The sequence below is a fragment of the Meleagris gallopavo genome, chromosome 10 (genome assembly GCF_000146605.3).
Source record: "Meleagris gallopavo isolate NT-WF06-2002-E0010 breed Aviagen turkey brand Nicholas breeding stock chromosome 10, Turkey_5.1, whole genome shotgun sequence".
Classification (NCBI taxonomy): Eukaryota; Metazoa; Chordata; class Aves; order Galliformes; family Phasianidae; genus Meleagris; species Meleagris gallopavo.
The window spans coordinates 26,057,100-26,080,168 of NC_015020.2; the positions used below are offsets into that span (position 1 = coordinate 26,057,100).

The following is a 23,069-nucleotide window of genomic DNA, read 5'->3' on the forward strand; positions in this document are numbered from 1 at the left end:
GTTTTGGCAGACTGAGCACATTTATCGGGGCCGCTCCAGGCGGGATGGGGGCAGATGTCAGCCCAGGAGCCACTGTGGAGCTCTGCTGGGCAACCTGAGTGTGTGTTGTGTATGCACTGCGTATATTCCTATATGCCACAGGAAAATGGATGATCAGCAAGGGGGTTAAATATCCAGTAGGTTTGGTCAAGACCGGGTGAAATGAGAATGTTTCGCTTGCCCATTATGATTACTTCCATCACCTTTAAAGCTAAGTTGGGCAGAGGGCTCACCGCATGGTTTTCAATAGGCACTGAAAATTCAGTGGGCATTCAATAGGCATGTTTGTGCTGCTTCTAGCACATTAAAACACCTATTGCTGATAAATGTATGTTTGCTTCCCAGCAGTCAATACCAAAATCGAGTGAGAGAAGAAATATCGACCTGAATCTGAGCGATTATTTCTCCTTAGCTAAAGGCTGTTCTTTAGGACCAGCCTTCAGGTGCTTTGATTTCTCTGGTTTTGCCTCATCATTTGTATCTCTTTCTTCCAGCTGTCGGACAAGCAACAGAAAGAGTTTGATTGTAACGTCCAGCACATCCCCGACTCTCCCGCGGCCGCATTCCCCCCTCCATGGACATGCAGGTAACTCCGAGGGCTGCCGTGCTGGGAATCGTTGGGAAAAATTGTCGGTGCTCATTGCATTGAGTTTGAACATAGAATCATAGAATGGCTTAGGTTGGAGGGGACCTCAAAGATCATCTTGCTCCAACACCCTGCCATGGGCCGGGTTGCCAGACATGTTGATATTCCATATCAGTGTGCCATCTGCAGTATCTATCTGCTACTTCGAGCAACACGAGATGTTTGAAAATTGCTTTGTGTATTGCTGCCAGTTTTATCACTTCAGCAACGGTGAAATGCTCATTTCCAGGCAAATGGGCAACCACTTCTAGTTATCAGAGTGAAGTGTGGAAAGATGTTCTTTCTAAAGAAAAAGTGTTTATTCAGTCTGCGGTAACCACAGAATTTTAGAAGGGGTCATGCATGTGGGTTCAGCAGCTTGCCTGAACAGTGTGTTCCCTTGTTACCTTCATTGGGAGAGAGATACATGAGGTACACCTGCATTGCTTTCAGTATTTCAGAATGCCAGAGAAAGCAGTTGGGTTTCAGGTGTGGCCCTAATGGGTACAAGTTTAATTTAAAACAGCTCAAACGTTGCCACACATATTCACCCACTGTTGAGCCAATGTGGAAGCACATCACAGTTGTGTGTAAGTAATTGTTTTCATTACAATCAGACTTCTCTCATCCTACATGGTAGTATGTCCTGAAAGTACTTTCTGCAGATTGAAACAAAGGAAATGCTGAGAAAGGACAGCAAAGTGGTAGTAGTTAAGGGAGAAGGAGCCATCTGCTTCTTCTTGCAGGGCATTGTGCCTTGAGAGGGACATTCAACCAGCTGGAAGGACAGAAGTTGTTGTCCAGGGATATCCATGAAAGCCTCGAAAAGTCAGATTTTCATACAGATTTGCTGAGTATGCTGTAAAGCCCTGTCATGAATGGCTGGGAAGTTGCTGTACTCACACTGTTTTTTTAAATGACCCATGATTTTCATTTTCAAGTGTTAACAAAATCTTAAAAGTAGCATGTTAAGGCTATTTTCTTTTTGCTTCAGAATCTCAGATAACTCAGATAAAGTATTTTCAAATGTAACTTGTTGGAATTTGTTACTGCACCAAAAGTTTGCATTTGCTAGAGGAATTCCACTTCACTCCAAACTCCCTTGGCTCTCTTATGGCTGATTATGATAGTGATAGCTTTGTAAAATGTAATATTTCTCCTGGTAGGGATTCTCTGCGTACTTATGTTGTACTCCTTACTTTATTTTAAGAATCTATATGTATGTTGAATTTAACAAATTCTATGTCAGCTGTATAAGCATTTAAGTAAAATGATGGAGAAAAGTGCTCCTCAGAATATGAAAGAAGCATCTTTGCTTTTCAAATAGCAATAAGATGTTGATCTGATCATTGCTCAGAAGACAAAGGCAGAGATGTTCACACCTGTATTTTCTCAATTTTCTTTTCTCCCATCTTTAAAATGAAAATTGGTCTTAGTGTTTTTGATGATGTCTTGGGCTTTACAGGCTTATCTTTTATTAAATATGTAACTGTCTGGAAAACTAGAGTAGCTACTCAGTGGTATGTCATCTTTCTTTAGCAGAAATTGTGAAATACTTCTATTTCTTGTTCTAATGTTGCATATGGGATTTGAAACTATTAATTAAAAAGGACATCCTTTGTGACCTCCAAGAGTTGCAAGCAGAGAACAGGGAGATAAATTACTGGTAGCCTCAGTTCCCTGCCAGTAGTGTGCTTAGGAGTTTTACCTGAGTCAAGTAATTTATTCAAGAGACAAAAGCAGATGAAATTTAGAGTAGATTCACAAATATTTTCTTAAGAAATATCATATATGAGATGTGAATTTGGGAACAGGCTGTGATATTTGTTTAGTATTTGAACAGAATCGATCAATCTGTTTGTTCAGACACATACACTGATAAGTCACTAAGAAAAACTGGAGCCTCTCCCATCCCTCTTGTGTTGTGAATACGCTGCTCTTCGTGTCCATTCTGCACCTCTTCCACAAATGAAAGGGGTGACAAGCATGCAGGGAAATAAGGAAGGCTTTCTAAAAAATTTCTGTTCAGAAAATAGAGTTCTTTATGGCATTAACTGCTGGAGTTTCACTTTTGTATGTTCTGTACATGAAGTTGGGGTGTGATGTAGCACAGTCCTTCCTCCTAATGAACACTGGCCCTGCAAACTACACATTTTAATGTACAGAGCAGCTTCAAGATAGGATGTCAGGCAATTCCATATCCTACAAAATGGAGAGGAGAAGTAATACTTAAGAGGTCTAAAGATGAAAGTAAATTTGAACAATTTTTAACTCTGCCATGAAAACATTTTTGAATCAATAGCTCTTAATGGATTTGAAGTGCACTAATTCAGTTTTCAAATTTTATGAAATAATCTGTTCCAGAATTACATGGAGCCTTGTTATTAAACAGCTACAGCTTGTTAGTGTCATGGGAAAGTCACTCTTCTTATTTACTCCCCCATATCTTGACTGAATCGCAGTTTTGGGAAGACAGGTTTGAAAATCTTCCTTGTATTTCTTTCAAATCAGAGGAAGGAAGGTGTCCACACACTTTCCCTATGTTTGTATTTCTTTGAATTATTATTTTTTAAAGCTAACATACACTTATTACAGCGTACACATTGTAAGGCAGATTAATACATTACCCTTAGACTGTGTCTTACAATGAAAACCTTAAAATCAATCAGAGAAACAGCATCATCTTTATAGTAGGAATGAGAGAGATACTTGAAGGCGGATGAGGGAGTTTCACGCTGCTGTAAACTGCTTTCCATGCTGCCAGGTTACAGTGGATACGCTTGTCCCTGTTCCTGTCTGTAATAATGTATGAAGGGAGCTGCTCACGGGCAGTGTGGTAATACTGAATTCAATCATTCTGCTCTCTCACTGTACTGTACTTGAAGTGAACAACTGAACTGTAAGTTCAGTTCCTCCTTCTGGAACTTTAAAAAAAAAAAGAAAGAAAAGATTATTTTTAAGCCTTCTATTTACTTCTTTTCCATGTATCAGTGCTGTACAAAAATGCACGATGCTCCTTCTTGATCCAAGTATCCTTGGATCCAAGGGCATAAGCTGTGTATCTACGCAGTGGCCAAGCAATAAAACTTGTGCAGGGTGTGTTGTGTGCAGCTCTGGACCCTGACCTGGTCATCAGAGCTGCAGTTCATTTTTCACTATATGCATGTGATTCCTGGATGCCAGACAGAAGCCAGGATATTCACTTTGAGATGGGTGGTGCATGGGATGCTGAAGTGATTGGAGTCATCCTAACATTGGGATGTGCTAGAATGCAGGAAGTTCTGTGATGTGCAGTAGGATCTGTTCTGCTTCTGTTAATATTCAGCAAATAGCATTAGTATATTGTATGTAGATGGCCACAACAACTGGACCTTTGTATTTATTGTATTTCTCAGAATCTCAGGTGCAAGCATTACAAAAAGGTTCTAGTTTGAGCTCTTGGACTCAACCTATCCGATGTCGTCGTATTTGTAGGTGACAGCTGAGGCTTTTGCCTATCTCTTCCCTGTAAGTCTGTTTTCCTAGTTTCAGGGCAGCAGATGTACAGGTGCTTTAGTTACCTCCTTCTCCACGTGTCCAGGAAATGTAAAAGTTCATGCCTGAATTATTAACATTGATGTAACTGCGTTGATTTACCTAATGGGTAATCATTCTGCGTAACAGCCTCCCCTGAGACAGTCATTTCAGGTTCAAAAGGAGCCAACTATAACCCCTGAGCAACAGGGGAATTTACCTTTGCTAACAGAATAAATAGAGTTTCGATCAGCTTCGGTGAACGAGGCCATTGCAGTAAGGCTTTTCTTATTAAAATTCCTTCAACTAGAGCAGATGCAGCAGTACTGGGAAATTTTAGGGAAAGTAGTAATTCCCCTTCTCCCTGTTGTTGTTTTAAAAGCTTCACCCAGACTTGAATTGAGTAGAAAAACTAATTGCTTTTCATTTTAAAACTTGAAGCAACTCACAGGGGATCTAATTAAAATTCCAGTGTCTGGGAGGAAATATGCTATATAAGTCTGAAAAAGTTGTTACTTAAAAATTAATAGTATCTCCATACCAGATTGTGCAGGCTCAGAAGACTTCGAACACCCACATAGTTAATTTCAAAAGTTAAAAACTGTCATTACCTAATTTGCTCAGTTACTCTGAAATCCTATTTTGATCATCATGTGGAGAGTTTACAAAAGATTGATGAAGATATTAAACAGACGATGACAGTTCGCTGCCTGTTTATAACAGCAGTGGGCTTTTTGTTCAGAAAGATCATCTTGATGACAGCAAAAGCAGCAAATCTGCGGTGGGTATGTGAACACCCAGCTCCTACCAGGACAGGCAGACTCCTTTGCTTTGCTGGGATGTCTGCACTGCTTCCTGCAGGCCTCATTCTGCCACATCTCCTGATCTTAGCTGCTCTTTTAGCTTTTTGTTCTGCTAGCAAATACGTGGCAACCCCAGCCCTAGCCTTGTGCTGCTGCCGGAACATGTGCTTCTGCACCTTGAGTTGGTCATTTTGTTGCTACTGTAGCTTTTTTCAGTGTTCTTGTAAGCTTGCAGTGCCATCTAGACTGTGAAAACTAGTCTTAGCCCAGCAGTGAAACGGCTCTGGTTTTTCACTGTGCCCACAAGAAGCTGAGTGCAAGCTTAATAAATGAAGTGCCAGTATTTGTCATCTTATTGATTTCTGGTGGTGTTTCTCCCCTTGCTGCCCAGGATGCACTGGGAATGGGTTTGGTTGCAGTCAGTTTTGGGTGAAGGCAGGCATTGTGTCCTCTTACACTGAGCTGTCGTTAGTTCTTAACTGATATTTTACAACAACACATTAAAACGCAAACCAAAACCGACCCACAGGAAAACAAGCTTGTTGCCCACACCCTTTGTTTTTCATTCAGTTTGCTCTCGGTGAAGCAGATTGTGCTGGATCACGCTTCTCTCCCCAGCTCTCCCATCACCCCTTGGCACACACCAGATCAGCCCGAGGCTGCTGTAATCCCGACCAGCTGCTCTTGTCCCCGTGCACTTGTAGGCCAGATGGAGCTGCTCGGCACTGGGACACCGCCACGGCCTGGAAGCGTCGGCTCCTTCCTCTCTCCCCCTTCTTACCTGCATGTGTGTGTTAGGTGGGAGTGACTGCAAACCTTCCAGTGAGCACAGTGCTTGTCTTCACCTTCTGCTCAGCATAACACTTAAGGTACACGAGTAACTTTTTTGGGATTAGCCCATTGCTGATGCTCACTTTTAATGTGACTTTTCAATATGAGATCTACACCTGAAGACCTTTCTGATGACCATGTAGCTTGCAGAGCATTGCTTGTCCAGTATCCATTTGTTTTCCTGCTCACGTTTCAATGTTGTTTTTACTCAGAGAAATTGCTGCTGGCATACTCTTACTATGGGTAGTTTCTCTTTTGTGCTTGTATTAAGGATCTGAAAGAGCAAACCACTTAAGAATATGCCTGATAGAAAGAGTACACTCGCTGACATGAAGCTACTAATTCATCTTCTAAATTTCAAAGGTTTCTGCAGTTAGTCTGTAAATGATTCTGGCTTTCAGAAGGGCTTCTGTAAGTGGCTGCTTTTTTCTTTGAAGACATTGCAGAGCACTGCTTACCAACTGTATGCCTATACATCATATGACAAAGCTGGGAAAAAACACTCTTGTGCCAATTGAAAATCTAATGTTATTTTTTCTTCAGTGTATGAAGTCGCTGGCTTTTTCATTTTCGTTATATTTTTTTGATGAGGTGGTGGTTAGGGTGAATGCTAATACTTTCATACTTTCTCACTTGAGCATCTTCTGTGAGTCTGTAGTCCTTTTATTATATGTAGTTCTTGTGGCATTTTTTTTTCCCCTCAGTGAATTTTACATTCAGCAGCGATAAACACAGTAAGTATGAAGATACTTTCTTCCTACTCATTATTCCTGAAAGTGTCATCAATATCATTTCTAGCCCAGGTTTTTCATTGAGAAATGTTAAGTTTCTATGGGATTGTATATTGCATAGGGATTGTTACATAATACTGAGAGACTATATTGTGTATATACGATGCACTACTATTTAAGAACAAGTATGAAAATGTGCATCTTAAATTACTTCAAAAGGAGGTAAGATTCGGATCAAATCGTATTTCTTTGACAAACTAATGCTCAAATGATCAAGAGCACAAAGCATATTGTCAATCATTTGCAAGTACAACTTGGGATTGAGGGTGTTTCTGCACAGTGAGAAGTTCCTCTGTTGCAAATGTGACTGAATTTGTTTGCTCTCTCAAACAGGTGGCAGCCCTTTGGACAGCCCTAGAAACTTCTCTCCAAATGCTCCTGCTCATTTTTCCTTTGTTCCTGCCCGAAGGTAAGTCAGGATACATTCTCCTGTATTGGCAGACAAGTTTAGAAATTGCCTACAGGTTACAAGTATTTTTTTGTCATGGTTTGCTTTCTCTGATATTTGTAGTTCTATTTTATCCTCTTTTTGTTTAGGTCTTGGCAACACTGGGAATGTATGAGGTGCTTTTGAGACATAAAAATGATCAAAAGTTGATAAAGCTGTAAATAGAGCCTGGGGAGGAGGCAATGTTCTCCCAGGAAGATGACATATAGGCTGTGTGAGATAACAAGCCATTTGGTCACAATGCCTAAGTTGTGAATAGAATAACTCTGTCTCAGTGGTAATCCTAGATCCACTTCACTCTGAGTAACGGAGGTGCTTTGTACGTCTGCCCTTCTGTTCTGCCGTGTCTGCACAAAGACAGACATACCAAAATCAGGCATGCACTCTGCATTCATTCACTGCCTTCTGAGTGGTAGCAACTTTTTAGTTCTCTCTACTGTCTTGGGCATTGGTGTCAGGAACATGTTATTGCTCTGACAAGGAAGACAGCTGATAATTGAAATCACAAGTCTACAGGAACTGCTAAAAGAAGAACAGTGTTGAAAGACTTGAATGCAAAGCTATCATCTGTCCTGTAGTGAGTGCTAGACAAATGCTTGTTACACTGTAGATCAAACTGTTGGAAAGAAATCTGATACTATTAGTGATCAATTTAGTATAAGGAGCAGGACAGGAAGAATAAAGACATCTGGGAGAAGCAGACAAATGGAGTATTGAATTTCGTATCTCATCAGGAGGGCAGAAATGGATCACAATGCAGAAAGTTAAATTTGGTTGAGAAAGAGAAAAACAGCAACAAAAAAATAATAAAGGAGATCCCAAGCAAAATTTAGGCAGGGAAGCTGGATTGCTCGATTCATGTGTGAGAAAGATACTTTTAATTTGCTAAATGCTTCAACTTCAGCTTCTTATCTGTGTTAGGATGACCCGAAAACAGGAAAGGTGTGATCATTCTGAGAGGCAGCAAGTTTTCTGATAAAGAGAGATCAGCTTGAGGACTAGATACGGGAAGGTTAGGTATCAAAACATCAAAGAAGAGTGGAGGATTGGGATTTGGAAACAGGCTGGGTTTAGGGAAGCCGGAGGCATACCCTTTATGTGGACATAGGGTAAATCCTGGGGTGGTTTTTTTCCAGTGAAGTGGTTTGCTAGAAGACCAGGTGTCCTTGAATACTGCTTGAAGTAGATTTTGATCTTAATATGGTAGAGAAACAAAATCATGTAAAATGTGATGAGCTGGATATGTATTTTCATATTCTCTTAGAGGGAAAAAATAGTTAAAAGTTTTACCTGGTGGTAAAACAATTAAAATGGACTCATGCATCCACATCTATTTTTATAGAGGGATCTGAGCTTAATGTGAGTGTATTTCATATGTTCTGTTGAAGTCAACTGGAATTTTACCAGTTTTCAGAATATCTGGACGTCAGATCACAGGAGGAAAGTTGCAGCTGAAGCCACTGTGAAAGCTCAACATCAGCTGTTGGCTATTCCAGCCGTCTTAGTAAAATTGCTTTCCAAATTTCCAAACAGAAAATAAGTTTTAGTACTAAAACTCAGAAATGTGTCCTTTCCTACTTTTCCTTTCTTCCTCATTTTTAAAGAAATAGACAAACAAAGGTTAGGTCTGTCCTATTATATGCTGTGGTTCATTTTACAGCATGCATGCTGCTCTGCATACTTTCTCAGTCACTGAAAAGAACACTTAAGCTCAGCTTGTTTTAGAAGTTTGTTTCTATTTTCTACTTGTATTACACCCTGAATAGCTATGCCAGCAGTACCACGTCTGTATTATATTATCAAGCAGAGTATCACAATAACATCTGTGGGAAGTATGGTGTTAAGTAATTCAGAATGTTTTTCACTGTTACCTCAGACAAATGGATATGTCACTGTACCCTTTTGTTCAGCATTGTTTGGGTCTCGAGAGAGTTTGTACCTGATTTTTTCCCATGGTTGTCACAGAAATTATTTCTTGCTGTTTTCCTGCATTTTATATTTGATACAATTTCTTCATTTATTATTCTGTTTGGACATGGTTTGTGATTTTCCTTCTTTGCTTATGGCCTTGTGATGAGTGGGTTCTTGGGTTGGAGTAGGGAGCACATTCAAATAAGTCTATTGTAAAACCAAATTCACTACAATAGACTGCAGGATTGTCCTTAATTTGACTAATGCTTAATCAAAAATCTCTCACTAGGTGCCATTTCAGTGGCTACTTCACACCCATAAAGTCAGCGTGTTCAGAAATTCTTTTGCATGAGCAAGAAAACGTGGTTAATTTTGTCTATATTCAGTAAAATGATCTTAGTGGAATGTCAGTAACACAGAGCATGAAGGTTTGTTGTTATTTTTCCCCTGAAATTACATGTGCATCTTTGTCTTCTCTGTCCCTCATTACCACTGTGTGATTTCTTCCATACAGCCATGGACACAGAGCGGACAGGTAATGCGCGTCGTATTGCTGCTGTGTGTGTGTATGAACCATGCTTCTGTGCAGCCAGGCACCAGCCTGTGTCCCTAACAAGTTCACGCTGTGAAAACCCCATTTAGGCATTCAGCTTTTGATTACCAAAGAATAAAACTTTGCATTTGGGCCTCAAATGTTAAAGCGGTAGTGCTTTGTGAGAAGATGCTTTGTTCTTCTAAGGCCTCATTTTGAAATTCATCTGCGTTCATGAAATAGCATTGTAACTGCCATAAAAAGAAAAACCCTCCTAATTAACTTAACAAAATGGCATTTGAAAGGCAAAACTCATTGCTTCCATGTCCTAGCTAAGTTTATTTTGCAATAAAATAAAAGACCTAAAAATTACTTTCCAAGTATCTTTTCCTGAAGGAATATTGCATGAAGTCTCTCTGAAAAGAAATTTTTATTAACAAAGCACTGAAGCAGCTTTGAAATGCTTTGCATAAATGAGAGAGGAAATTTCTGTTAAAGTCTTGTTCCCATTCCTTCAATTTGGAAGTTTTCTTTCCCGACTCACCTCTTTCTGTTAGATGTAGAGCTGAACCTGCTGTCCTGATGGCTTGACACATTTCTTGCCTAGATTGCATCAGTAGAAAATAGCCCAAGCATAAAGAGGTATCCTGTAACTTTCTAATGAAGAAGAATTTGTTTTAACGTTGTCAAAATGAATACTAAAGTTATTTCAAAGCCCAATTTAGGCTAATCACTAAAAGAAGAGTTAGGCTTTCCTTTTGCGAAAAATGATGGAGTTATTCATTCCTGTCTACTCTTTGGGAAGATAGGAAGATATTCTCCCTCATTGTGGCCGAGAGTCCAAACTGAGATCATTGGCCTGCAGGTCCCACCAGCACCCATGTGCTCTAGGAAAAGCTGAATGAAGATCTCTGCAGCTGACTCGTGGTGTCCATTTGCTGCCACACGACACAGTGACTTTGCAGTGCTGACATTGGTGGTTTTTCAGGGTTAAGAGAATAATTTTTTCTGGCATTTTTCATGTTTGTCTTGCCAAGGAGAACACGACTTGTGGCTAAATGGGGTTTAGCTATAATGTATGCATGCATAGAAGTCTGCATTACAGCTTGAGTATTTTTATGCATGAAGCATGAATCCTTTTAAAAACTCTCTTGATATAATACTCTTTCAGTAATATGGAACAGTGGGTTTATTTCCCTCTTGTTCTAAAGTAGATGGCAAAGTACCTGAAAATAAACAGATCTTTATGTTTGGGTGTACACTGAAGTTTTCTCTGTAGATTGAGGCATTGTATATTCGTAGTGGGATGAGAAATATTGCTGCAAAGAAGCAATTGAGATTTTATAAGCAGTATTTCAGATCCGTAAGAGGCATCTTATTTTACAGTGTGCCTGCAGAAATGCACTGTATCGATGTGCATCCAAAACCACAAAGTCTTTCCAAAGTCAGTTAGAATGAGGAACTGCTCTAATTCAGTTTCCCTTTATGAGCAGCTACTGATAGTCTGCCACAGCAAAGCAAACGAGTGAGCTGAAACTGATGTGAGGGAGCCTTCCTTAGCACTCATCCCAAAATGCAACAAGACACACTTTTAATTACAGGAATCAAAATGCCTTCAAGATTGAGATGAAATTAAAGGCAGAAAAAGCACAGTGGGCTGGGATGAATTGAGTTTAGGTTCCAAGCTCACTGAGGTTGGTTTTAATGGGAGAAGAGGGTTTCAAGAAGTGCAGGTCTGATGATTCTTCAAGAAGAACCGTCCTTAGTTCTGACATTGGTAAAAACAAGAACTGTCTGACAGTATTTTCAGGGTATTTTGTCTGTTTTCCCTGGGAATCATATTTATTGGCTATGACAAGGTAAACAAACAAGACCACTTCCACTAAGCTCACGATTTAAAACATTTTTTTTCCCCCTCAACTTTTAGCATTATTTGAAAGACGAGGAACTGTATAACAGCTTTAGGCAAGACTGCCTTTTTCAAAGAAGTCTGTTTTATTTGTTCATTCCTGGAACGTCAATTTTTGCACAACTGGCAATATTTAAAAAGCATCTACTTAATGTAATGCAGGAATCTGATGTCCATTTGCTTTATCTTTTCCAAGATCACTTATTTGTTTCTCTTGAAATGTACCCTTGCTGTTTTTTCACAAAGATACCTGGTCTACTTGAATATCTCAAGACTTTAGAAAACCGTATGGTTAAGAGATTTGGGGATAGATGTTTATTTCCTCCAAGTATTGACCACAGTATGTCTATCACAGTAATTTCCTTTGCTTCTTTCCTCAGAACGGATGGACGCCGCTGGTCCTTGGCCTCCCTTCCCTCATCAGGATATGGAACAAACACTCCCAGTTCAACAGTTTCAGTAAGTGACCCAGACTTCTCCAAGCAATTCAGTTCGTACAAACACACCCTAACAAATCTGCTTCTGAGTCTTTACTAAAATATCTGATCTTCCTTCATTTTTTTTGCTAACATTATTAAATATACTAATTATTTTTTAAAAATTGTTTTAATTATTGGTTCCACTGCTTCTTCCTCCATTTCCCAGCTCCTATCATCTTGCACTTTGCCTTTACTATTGGTGAAATCCCAGTGTAGCACTTGGCTCGACTGCTCGGTTGAGAGGCACGATGTGTCAGAAATGGCAGGGCTCTGAGACAGCACGTAATTGCCAGCAAGATCTCAGCTTTTTTTTAACTGGGAAATGAAATCCTCGTCTGCTTTCATGTTCTTAGTGTTAAAATCTGTTAGCAGAAGGAAAAACTGATAATCCACATCTGTTAACTCAACTTCAATAATTTGAATCTCCTAATGTAGCTTTTAATTTCTTACTTGTCGTTAGAAAGGTTGTCTGCAGTTTGCTTGAATTCTTCTGTACTTTCAAAAGGCTGATATGTTGTTAACATCAGTAAGGCACCAACACCATTTTAACCCTTATAGCTCTCCGATACTTCATACAATTAATCTTATTCTTTAGTTTGTGCATATAAATTGTGTTTATCTACCTGACAATCTTACAATGCCATGCATAGAAAGACTGGAAATGCTAAGTCTACCTTGAGTTAACATGCTTTTGTGTATGGTTTAATGGTGAGTACCTTAACAGCGTGGTCACATATCATTCCTTCTTTCTATAATACTTACACTGATTGTTTTGTTTTATATGTACTGTTTAGAATGTGTTCCTAGCAATTGTAATACTTGCATTAGCTAGGACTCAGTTCTGCATGAATATTAATCTTACTAAGTAATTAATCTTAATGAGTAATAATCTTACGCTGAGTGCAGTATCATTATTTTCTTTCTGAAATGTTCCAGTAAGTTCATCCTTAAAACCCTCTCAAGTACAAATTGATCTTCATATGTCCTTGGAACACGAGTTTTAAATTCATTCCATATGTTAGGAGAAGAGATTGGGGTCAAAATTTTCCTTTTAGCTATAAGTTGACATGATTAAAATTCGATTTTTTGTCATTAATATCATCTGATTGCTTCAGATGTTCAGACATGTTCCTGCAGACTCTAGTTTGTACTATTTCTACAGTTTGTTATCTTTAGTCCATCAGGACTTTTAAGGTTTTTGTTTGTTTGTTTGTTTTTTGTTTTTTTAACTTTTTCTCTCCTTAAAAGGAGACTAGACTTGATTTCACTCTCCCAACGGACGAGAAGTGTGTGTACAGGTATATAGAGAGGAGCAAAGAGAAATGTGGAAGAGCATTTCATTAGCAATGTGGAAAAAGTGGTCCTGGTTTCATTGACAAGCAAAACAAAATACTATTTTGTATTAAAGTACCAGAGAGCAGCTTTTAAAAAGGAGCTCTGCTTTTGCTTCTGTAGTCTTAAAATAAACCTTTATCACTATAAGCCCTCGCTGTGCCCTCTTTAGGGGACAGGCGACAATAATTTATTGGGTATGGAACATATTTAGTTACTTTATGTAGGGGTGACATAAATAGTCAGATCATTGATAATCACTGAGAATGCTTCCAGGATGCATGTGAAGTTGGACCAAACTGTCTGCAGTGTCTTAAGTCCTTATTTTCTGGTGTGATAACCAGTTTTCCCAAGAAATTACAGTTTGATCAGTCTTGGGGTAGTTGTTCATGGAGAGAGCAAAAGTAGCAAGATAAATTTGTGGATGTATCAGTATTTGTTTTGAAAAAGGAACATGAAAGCTACATTTAGAAAGTTGCCAGTTTTCTGATATAGGAAAGAAAGAATATTCCTGCCTTGCTATGTTCTGTGAAGCAGCTAGGTCATTTTGGTTGAAACTTCTCCATAAAAGAGAGATAGATACGTCACATAGAAAGCATCAGTCTAAATAGTTTAAGTATCATAGCTGTAAGCAATGGAAGACAGGATGGTACAGTGCAAAGCAAGTGGTGATAGTCATGTGTAGATCTGAGTTCACCGTCCTGCAGGAAATAGATTAAAACCCTTTTTTCCAATTTTTTTTTCTTTTTTCTACATAGCTGAGTCTTTCCTCTCTTGTCTTCTTTCTGATCCAGTTTTACAATCTCAGAAAGATATTGAGACATGATGTTTAGTAAGTACTGAAGCAGTCTTGTAGCCATTAAACTTAGTACCACGTTTCTAAGCCAATCCTCCTTACTACTCATCAACGACAACACTATTGTCATAGTATTTTGTAGATTAGAATTAATTTGAATTGATCTGAATAACACTTCTGGAGTGATAAGCAGCATTATGCCTGTGTAGACTTTAAAACTGAAGTAAGAAGATTTTAAGAGGTTTGTCAGAAGAGCACGACAAATTAATCCCATGGATAAAAACATAACAGAATGGTGGGCTTCCATTTGGTGTGATCAGTCCTGTAAATTGTATTTTCAAGCAAGAGAGAAGGATGGCAGCAGACCTTCTTTCTGGTGTACGTATCAGTAGGAAATGAAATATCAAGAAGAAAAATGTCACTGTGTTCTGCTGGGCCTGAGTTTCTGCATGGCACAGAGCTGTCATATATCTCTGTGATCATAGATCTGCTTTCTACCAAGCAACAAACTGAACAAACCAAGGCAATTACATGTTCTAAGGTCAGTGAAAACCTGTCGATTCTGCTTGAATTTTTGATTCCAGTTGATGGACAGCACTTAATAAACCCCACCATATTTATCCTTTTCATAACAGTAGTGAAGACTTCATCAGACCAACACTGAAAGAGCAGTGTGGAGAAGATCTTTCAAGTTACATGGGTAGAATAGTCAGTTGAATGGGCCAATGCACAATTATTTTTAAGCACCTAATTTTCTATTCATTTTCGAGATGCAGTTTGTGTGTAGTACTATGCAATTAGTTTGATTTTTTTTTTAATTTATTTATTGAAGAGTTGGCCAATTCTGCATCTGTAATTAAGACACCAGGGGAATGCTTGTGTTAAGCTGCTGCAAGTATTGAGTACAGTGCTATGATTACTTAAAAATCAATATTTCAGAAGTGTTTCACTTTGTGCTTTTTTACTGAGAAAGCTGCATGCCCTAAGGCTGCTAGAAAGGCATAGGAAAGTTCATTTCTCATCATGGTCTTTATCTCCAGAGCTGTCCTTAGTTATTCTCTGGAACTACAAATTTTATGATCTGTTTTCTTTTAAAGAGAGGAAGGAATTTGGTGGGCCCTCCATGAGCTCACTAATACAGCTTTGCCAGTGGCTTTGCAGTTAGGAGACATGTTTTCTTCTGGAATTTCAGTTTTGATTTTTCTTTTCTAACTCTAGTAACTTGATATGTGCAAATTTTTTAATGTGGCCGTTTTAGTTTAATTTTGTTCTGAATAATAGAAGCATTTCTAATGCCAGAACTCGAGTACCTGTTAATGCAGCACTTCATAAGCCTGTGCTTTTAGTCTGCCTGCTCTTCTGCAGACTTGGTGTTATTCATCACGAATGACAAACACCTTTAGTTTAAAAAGTGTTGCTGTTTTTGCATAAGCAGATGCTTCTTACTCTTTGTACGGTGTAAGACAGGTGATCAAAGAAAGCTCCTGAAGTCAAAGAGTGCTTGCATCGTTCTGTAATAAAGAGAATCTTTCCTGTGTTGGGCATAAGCAGTGTGCACAGCAGAACAGCTGTGAGGAGAGGGGCTGTCAAAGACTCAGACTCTGCTGTGACTTCAACGTAGAGAAGAGCAGTGTAAGCTTTTACACCATCTGCGTAGTTGTCTCTAGATGGACATGGCTGGATGGGACTTCCTAACGTGATCTGTGCACCTAGGCCTGCCTGAAGGAAGACATGGGAATTGATGGTTCCCTGTTCCAGCCATCCTTGATGATTTCATTCATACCCTAAAACTTTCAGATGGATTCTTTTCTCTGCAATGCGTTGGGCACTGCATAGTTTCTTTGTTACTAAAGGAAAAGAACTTCAGGTTTGTAAGTGCTCACGTTCAGCTCTTCATCTGATTGGTTCTGCAGCAGTCTGCTTAGTTTTTCTTCAGTTCAAGAGTTGTTACTCTCTTGGCAAATTTGGATGCACCTAATTTAGTTTTAGTTTTAAATGTTTTCTTTATCAGTGTTATAGATGTGCTGGAGTCAGTGAGCAGCCTTGGTAGCATTTGGCTTTCACTGCTCAGCCATATTTGTTAGCTTTCTTTTCCCAGAACCACTGTCTAGAACAGCATGCTAGGTGAGTTAAAACTTTGGTCATATGTATCAGATTGTGTGTTATTCCCTAAAACACATTCTTCTGGTGTTAGGATGCTCTGCTTTCCTGTTGGAGTGAGGGCCATTGTAGCAAAAGGAGAAAATCTTCCACCAGAAAAGTGTGCACAATTAAATTTAATCAGATCAGTAAGGAGTCTCAGAACTTAGGTTAGTATGGTGTTTTTCTTAAGTCCCACTTACAGTGCTGCTCTGGCACTTCAGAGGTTTTTATAATTTGTCCTTATGTAATACATTTCCTTATTTCGTAAATGGAAAGGATGTTGAGAAACATCACACAAGAACAAGTGCAGCCCTTAGTTGCCTACAGCTTTTTCCCCTCATCCAACATTTGATGTTACCAACACTTTTTTTTTCTGAGTTTGAGTTTATACAGGTTCAAGAATTAAATCTGTTTCACATCTATCTTATCACAAGACATGTCATATAAATTTATTAACTTATTTAAACACAGATGAACTGCTTCACTGTTTATAACAGGAAACTATTAATCCTACAGCTCTGCAAAGTCAGCTACTTCCATTTTATTATTTCCTACTTGGTTAGAAAGGAAGTGTGATGAGTAAAGAAAGAGAGGAATTAAATGAAGATTATGGAGAAGTAAAATACAGACTACTTAATGCAGCAATTTCCAAGGAGAGCCAGTGATCAGTGAAAACTCTTGCGTCTACACAGCTCCATAGCATTCTGCATGCCAGTGAAACTCCTGAGCTAAGAGAGCATGAGGGAAAAGGAAAGTTGCTCACCACTCCAGGAACCTCCTTGTCCTTTCCAGGGTAGCACTGTTGTTAATGTACACTCTTTCTGTCTCCTAACAGTAATTACCTTCACAATGGTTCCAGAATCATATGTATTCCTTTCCTAGCCTGTTCCCAAAGTTGTCCTGGTCTCACCAGCTCTGTCATTGTACAGAAGGTTTGGCTTAGCCTACTGAGAATGTTAAAAAGAGGCACCTGGTCTGATAAGTAGCTTTCTTTTCCGCTGGAGTGTGCAGTGTCTGGCAGAATCCGTTCCTCTTCCATTCATTAGCTGACCCCTATGCATGCGTTTAGTGCATTTCTTTTCTGTATTTTTTTCTGTACTCAGTCATCATGCTCATCTCAGGAGAAGCTGCACCAGCTGCCCTTTCAGCCCACGGCAGATGAACTTCATTTCCTGACAAAGCATTTCAGTACTGAGAGCATCACTGATGAGGAAGGGCGTCACTCTCCAGCCCTGCGGCCTCGATCACGCAGTCTCAGGTGAGTTCAGGTGGTGTTTATTGGGTTTTTAAAATGTTGGGCACAAGTATTGCATTTACATGTGTGTTTTCCCTTCTAAGAACAGTAAGAGAAAGCTGTTTTTTTTTTTCTTTGTTGCTGTTGCATGGTTTTGAAATTAATGAGCTTATACCCCACCTCGCCTAATCAGAAAATAATAGTTTTTATTATTTGTTTTAACATTTGACACTGAAGATTTGAGTAGTGACATGTTTTGCATAGTCTGCTTTTGTATCTCATCGTAACTAAGAAAATGTGATCCAAAACATCTCAGAGTAACCCTACAGGATGTAGATTTCCTTTAGTGAAGTTTCTTCTCAATTTTTGCTGCAGTTGTATAGGGAAGCCATTACAGTCACCGTTAATAACTTTTCCAGCAGAGCTTCTAAAGTGGAATGAAAACTGGAGTAGATGAAATCAAAACCTTAAATAGAATTGCACCCACGAGCAATTTTATAATAGCACAGAAAACTGCATTAGCAGTTGGGTAATTTTTACTGTTGCTCCAGAGAATCAGTTCTTCAGGAGATAGCTATCCAGGGATTGTTTCCTTCTGCAGTTGATTTTTTTTTCCATACTTAAAAATAGAAGCAACTAAGACTTAATCTTTCACAGAATTATAGAATGATAGAAGTTGGAAAGGACTTCTGGAGGTCCTCTTGTCCAAACCTCTGCTTAGAGCAGATTGCCTTGGGACCATGTCCAGACAGGTCTTGAATTTTCCACAAACTCTCTGGGCAGTCTTTCTTGCGGTTCTCTAACAATCTTTTAAAAAAATACAAAAACAAATTCACCAACATATTATATCATGGCAAAAGCCTTGAGTTTTGCTATGAATTTAGTGCTGGACCAAGTGAATGAAAGTTGAGAGAAATATATCTTCTACAGCATCTGCATAACCTTTCGTTATGAAACAAAAAGGATTCATGCAAGCAGGGGGTGAAGAGGTGAAATCTCCCTCATATTGCTCATCTGAGGGTATCAGAGGTAATACTGCTTTTAAATCAATGTCAGCTGGAAATGCTGAATCAGTGTGCCCCAGCTCAGGACCTCGACTGGAGTTTGTAGTAGAAGGAAGTGAAATAGGTGAAGTTAACCAGAAAATGTGTGAATATCATGTTATGGCAGAAGACACTTAATGATTTGTAATTATTTGTATGTTCTAAACTACAGTGCAGGCTGCATGATAATTGCATATGGAACTGCTAAATGTAGTTACTCAGTTATCTACAAGAGCTGGTAAGTCCTGTAGGTAGCAGCACACTTAGTCTCTACCAAATGCCATGTAGTAAGAGAGTAGTGATGTGATTTGTACTAAACTGTTCAAATCTCTTTGAATGATAGTCCTACTTCAGTCCTGTTGCTGTCACTCTTAACACCAGCTATCGCTGCCCAGTGTAGCTGTAGCAATACTAATTCTTTGTAGATAGGACAGCTACTGTAGGTAGACAACCCATCACTGAAGTAATTATTGTCCTTTCTAACATGGACCTACTGCTGTCAGCATCAAGAAGTACAAAACACTATTCTTAATGCCAGGAAAATGTAAATAAAATAAAGAGCCAAATTCTGTTTTTTCTTGTTAATATGAATTATCAATTTGCTGGGAATTTGATCTCTGTAAGCCCATTTAAAAGCAGAGTTATCGTATCATAGCTTTATCATTTGTGACAAGACTAGATTAATCCAGTGTGTCATGACTGTGTGCTTAATATTCATTTCTGAAATACTTTCTTTAGCTCTCTGGTTTTCAGTGTGATAGTAGCCAGCCTTATTGGTATTCCAAATCTTAGAGTGAAGCAACTTTTTTTTTTTTTAACTTACTGTTTCTGATTTGTTTTTCATTTTGCTTATTGCTAGCACTGTTAAGCTGTGTGACTCCAAAGCACCCTTACTGCTAACAAACATCCCTCCTGGCCCTCGCTCCTCAAAAAAATTGCTCCAATTGTTTGTATTGATGTATCAGTGTTTGTAGGAGTTAGCACTCTGTTTGGCAGGGGGTAGCACGTCCTTGTAAACAGCAAGTGTTGACATATGTGAAGACCAGACCCTATGCAGTGCACAGCTTGCTTATTTGTTTGCCCACATAAGAATTAGCTCACTTGCTGAGAGGACATTTTTACTTAATTAAAGAATAAAATCTGACCGGTTACTGTGCTCAAAGTCAGGCAGGAATTCCCTAAAATATTTTAAAAGGTAATTAATGGTTCTGTTTGATCGGCTTTAATGAAAAGCTGATGAACAAAATACATCAGATGGGCAGTCATATCTTTGTAATTTAAAAGATGGCCTGATGTTTATGACTGATTGTTAACATTTATTCAGGATACTTTTAATGACTTTGATATGCAGGGGAAGGAGGTGGCCTGGCACTGCAGTGGGGTTCAAAAGAGTGATGTTTGTAGAGCTGGTCACTGAAGGCAGGTGTTCTCCCATCTGTCTGCAAGAGATTCAGACTCACCTGTTAAATGAAAGGCTGTACCTTCACGTGATGCACCCATTTCGGTGCTTTAGTAGAAGAGCATATTTCTTTATTGCCCAGAGAGGTACTTCTTAACTACCATCTCTCAACTGTTTTGGTTTTATGTAATGTGACCTTCAAATCCTTCAAGTTACTGATTACAGGGAGCTGCCTGGGCTGCATTCACTTCTCTTGTAACAGTCCTGGGCTTTACCCAAAGGAGATCTTCTCTTCCAGGAATAAAAATGCATGGAGAGCATGTATTCTCATGCTAAACTTGGGCTGCTGCCCTCCATTGTTCCCTGGTTTTCTTCACTTGTCATCCTTCAGCTGACGAGTGGGAGATGCTGGAGATAACAGTAGGGCTAACTAGCAGTGGCTTCTTCAAGAGCTGCCGTTGTGCATGTGCTCTGCCCACCAGTCTTCCCAGTTTTCTTGATCTCTTTCCATATTTCAGGAAAAGATTGTCTAGATAGAAAGTACTGAAGATTGCAGCAGTGAATCTTTATATTGCTGAAGTAGATGAGATCATCCTCAGTCAAATGTGCTGCTTCATCAGTTTGCTGAGCAGTGCTGCTTTAATACAGTCCTCCAGTGTGACTTCCCATGTGCTCGACCCTGCCACTAAGAGTGTACAGAGGTAATTCCTAGAAAATGCCGGTTATCAGAAGAAGCTGATCAGAAAAAGCATCCAGGATGGGACCAAAGATTAGATAGTGCGCACTAGTGGCCCATGCAGTCCAATTTTATCTCAGAAATTGATCCTGCTCAATTGATCCTGATCTGCCAAGCTCAGTTTTCTTTTAGCCATTGGCTTGTCCAGAAACAGGCCTAGGCTCAAGCTGTGATTGCTGTGGTCCATGTGTAGTGCTGGATCCGGTGTTTCTGCATTACCTTCTCTTTATTAGTGGGAGCTTTCTGACACCCAATAATGATGTGATTTCTATGAGGTCAAGTATTTAGAAAATGAATTTTTGGGGAGGACGAAGGCCAGCACTCTGCTCACCTTCAGAGCATGTATGGTTTGTATTTTATGTAACTTTAGCTCTATAGTTTTAAAATTCGTTCTTTTCTGTGTCTGGAAGTGACACAAAGCATTTAACTTCTCTGCATTTTTCTAATTACAGCTGTCAAAGAGAAAAAAATGCAGATTCATAAACAGCTCAGTTATATGTAGTCACTGTTCAGCTAAATTTTTGTAAGATTGAATTTATGAATATGCTACTCCTTGAAATAGCTGTCTGTGAGCTATTTTCACTTTCTAGCGTCAGATAAAGAGACCTGAGTTGTGACAAGCTAAAACCTTTGTGGGAGAAAGATGTCGCTGAAAGTCTACAACATAATTTCATGAAGTGGAGGGAAGGGGAAGAAGAGAGCAGTTTTTCATTCTGCTGTTAAGCTTAAGGGGACAGGTATTATTCTTCTAATGTCTGCTCTGCTGAGATGAAAAACTCCCTGACAATAATCATTTCTTTGACCTGCCCATCTGCACCAGGAAGAGAGAAGCAGCCTGCTTTTTGTCTTGAGATGTTATGCACATGCACACTATGTGTCCTGTTTTACAGAAAATAATCTGTTCCTTTGTAAGGCTTGAAATGTTAGACTGTTTTTGTACTGCGTATGAAATCTTGTGCGTGCTATATAGACGTGCAGAGCTTTTGCATTTGAAAAGCTGTCATGCCTGTACAATATATCTGAACTTCTTTTTTTTCCTTAAAAATTCTCTTCCATTCTCCCACGGTAGCATTCATTACCTGCCTGATCCTGGCTTCTTTTTCTCCTGGTTATATCTCCATGATGCTGTAGAATAACCAGCAGTGCCTGGCAGCCAGCCTTGGTTGGTCACTTACCTTTAGAGTCATTTCTGTAGCTTCCTTGGCTCAAGCTCAATATGAGGCAGTGATAGATACACTGCAGTTTTGCTATAGTCAGCTAGACATTTAATTTGACAGGTTATATTGGGAGAATTTCATTTAGAATGAGTTTGAACCTTCATCCTGGCTTTTATCCTCAGTTGCTTAAGTGTTCACCATTTCACCATTCCAGGTGGTCTAGTGGGGAGAAAGGGTGGTAGATGGATGGATGATCCTGGAGGTCTCTTCCAATCTTGCTGATTCTATGATTTTATGAAAAAGTTGTATTAATCAATCAGCTGCCAAAAATGAGAGAGGAATCTGCCAGTGCCCAAGGAAGCTATGGACTTTTAAGTTTTTACTTTCTGCATATCAGTAGATTCTTGTGCAAAGAAAATAAGAATTATTTTGTTTTAGATTTGTAAGAAACAGCCCAATAGTTCCCCTTACCATTGTGGCTGCTCTTAAGGAAATACTACAACTGCTGCCAAGAAGCATGATGTCCACAGAGCACTTAAATTTCTGTATTTATATGAATAAAATATCTTGAAAGCATAAGCAAAAAAAAAAAAAAAGTCATGTATTTTAGCTGTAGGATAGCAAATAGTTAACACGCACAGATTTTAGTAGTACTACTTCAGCACTGAGATGGCATATGTATGTGCCTATGTATTTCTGTAAGTATCAAAGGGTTTATATGTCCTTGTAATGTATACCTCACTCAAATCACACAGAAACAGTTCATAACATAAAAATAAATTCTTCCTTAAATATGTTCACCAAAATGTTTTACTCCAGATGAACTTCCAGGAGATAAGGGTGTGTTTTTGCTAGCGTGTTTGAGCTTAGAGAAAGAAGAATAAATGTGGTTGGCTAGATGTGTGGGGAAATTTGCTTCCAAATAAGATACATACATACATACATATACATATACATATATATATGATACATACATAATATGTATATGTATGTATGTATGTATCTTATTTTATATATATAAAATACTTTTTAAAAGCTCTTACTCTTTATTATCTTGCATATTCTCTATGAATGTAAATGTAGGCTTCTTCAGAAAGAAAATGTTTCTTTATAAAAACAGCTATCTACCAAGCTAAGGCATGCATTCTCCTAAAAATATATATTAATGAGTATATATTAATGAGTAACATTTGAGCACCCAGATCAGGTTTTTTCTTGTAGCATACGTGTTCAGTGAAATATTTAGACCAAACTGCATTTTTTCAAACTGAGAAATGAAATTTAATGAACCCAAAGCACAACGTAATTCATGGAATTCCAGCACCAGGCACGAAACAAGATTGGTATTG

At 38.9% G+C, this 23,069-nt stretch overlaps 1 protein-coding gene across 1 annotated transcript in view; it reads left to right on the forward strand.

The window, feature by feature from the left end:
* The window catches only part of LOC104912507 (microtubule-associated serine/threonine-protein kinase 2-like), a 96,788-nt gene that overhangs the window by 64,498 nt on the left and 9,221 nt on the right, over positions 1 to 23,069 (forward strand). The window contains exons 4-8 of the mRNA XM_031554842.1: positions 534 to 625; positions 6,936 to 7,011; positions 9,476 to 9,496; positions 11,783 to 11,861; positions 17,255 to 17,409. Of these exons, the coding sequence (XP_031410702.1) occupies positions 534 to 625; positions 6,936 to 7,011; positions 9,476 to 9,496; positions 11,783 to 11,861; positions 17,255 to 17,409 (423 nt within the window). The remainder of the gene's footprint in view (positions 1 to 533; positions 626 to 6,935; positions 7,012 to 9,475; positions 9,497 to 11,782; positions 11,862 to 17,254; positions 17,410 to 23,069) is intronic.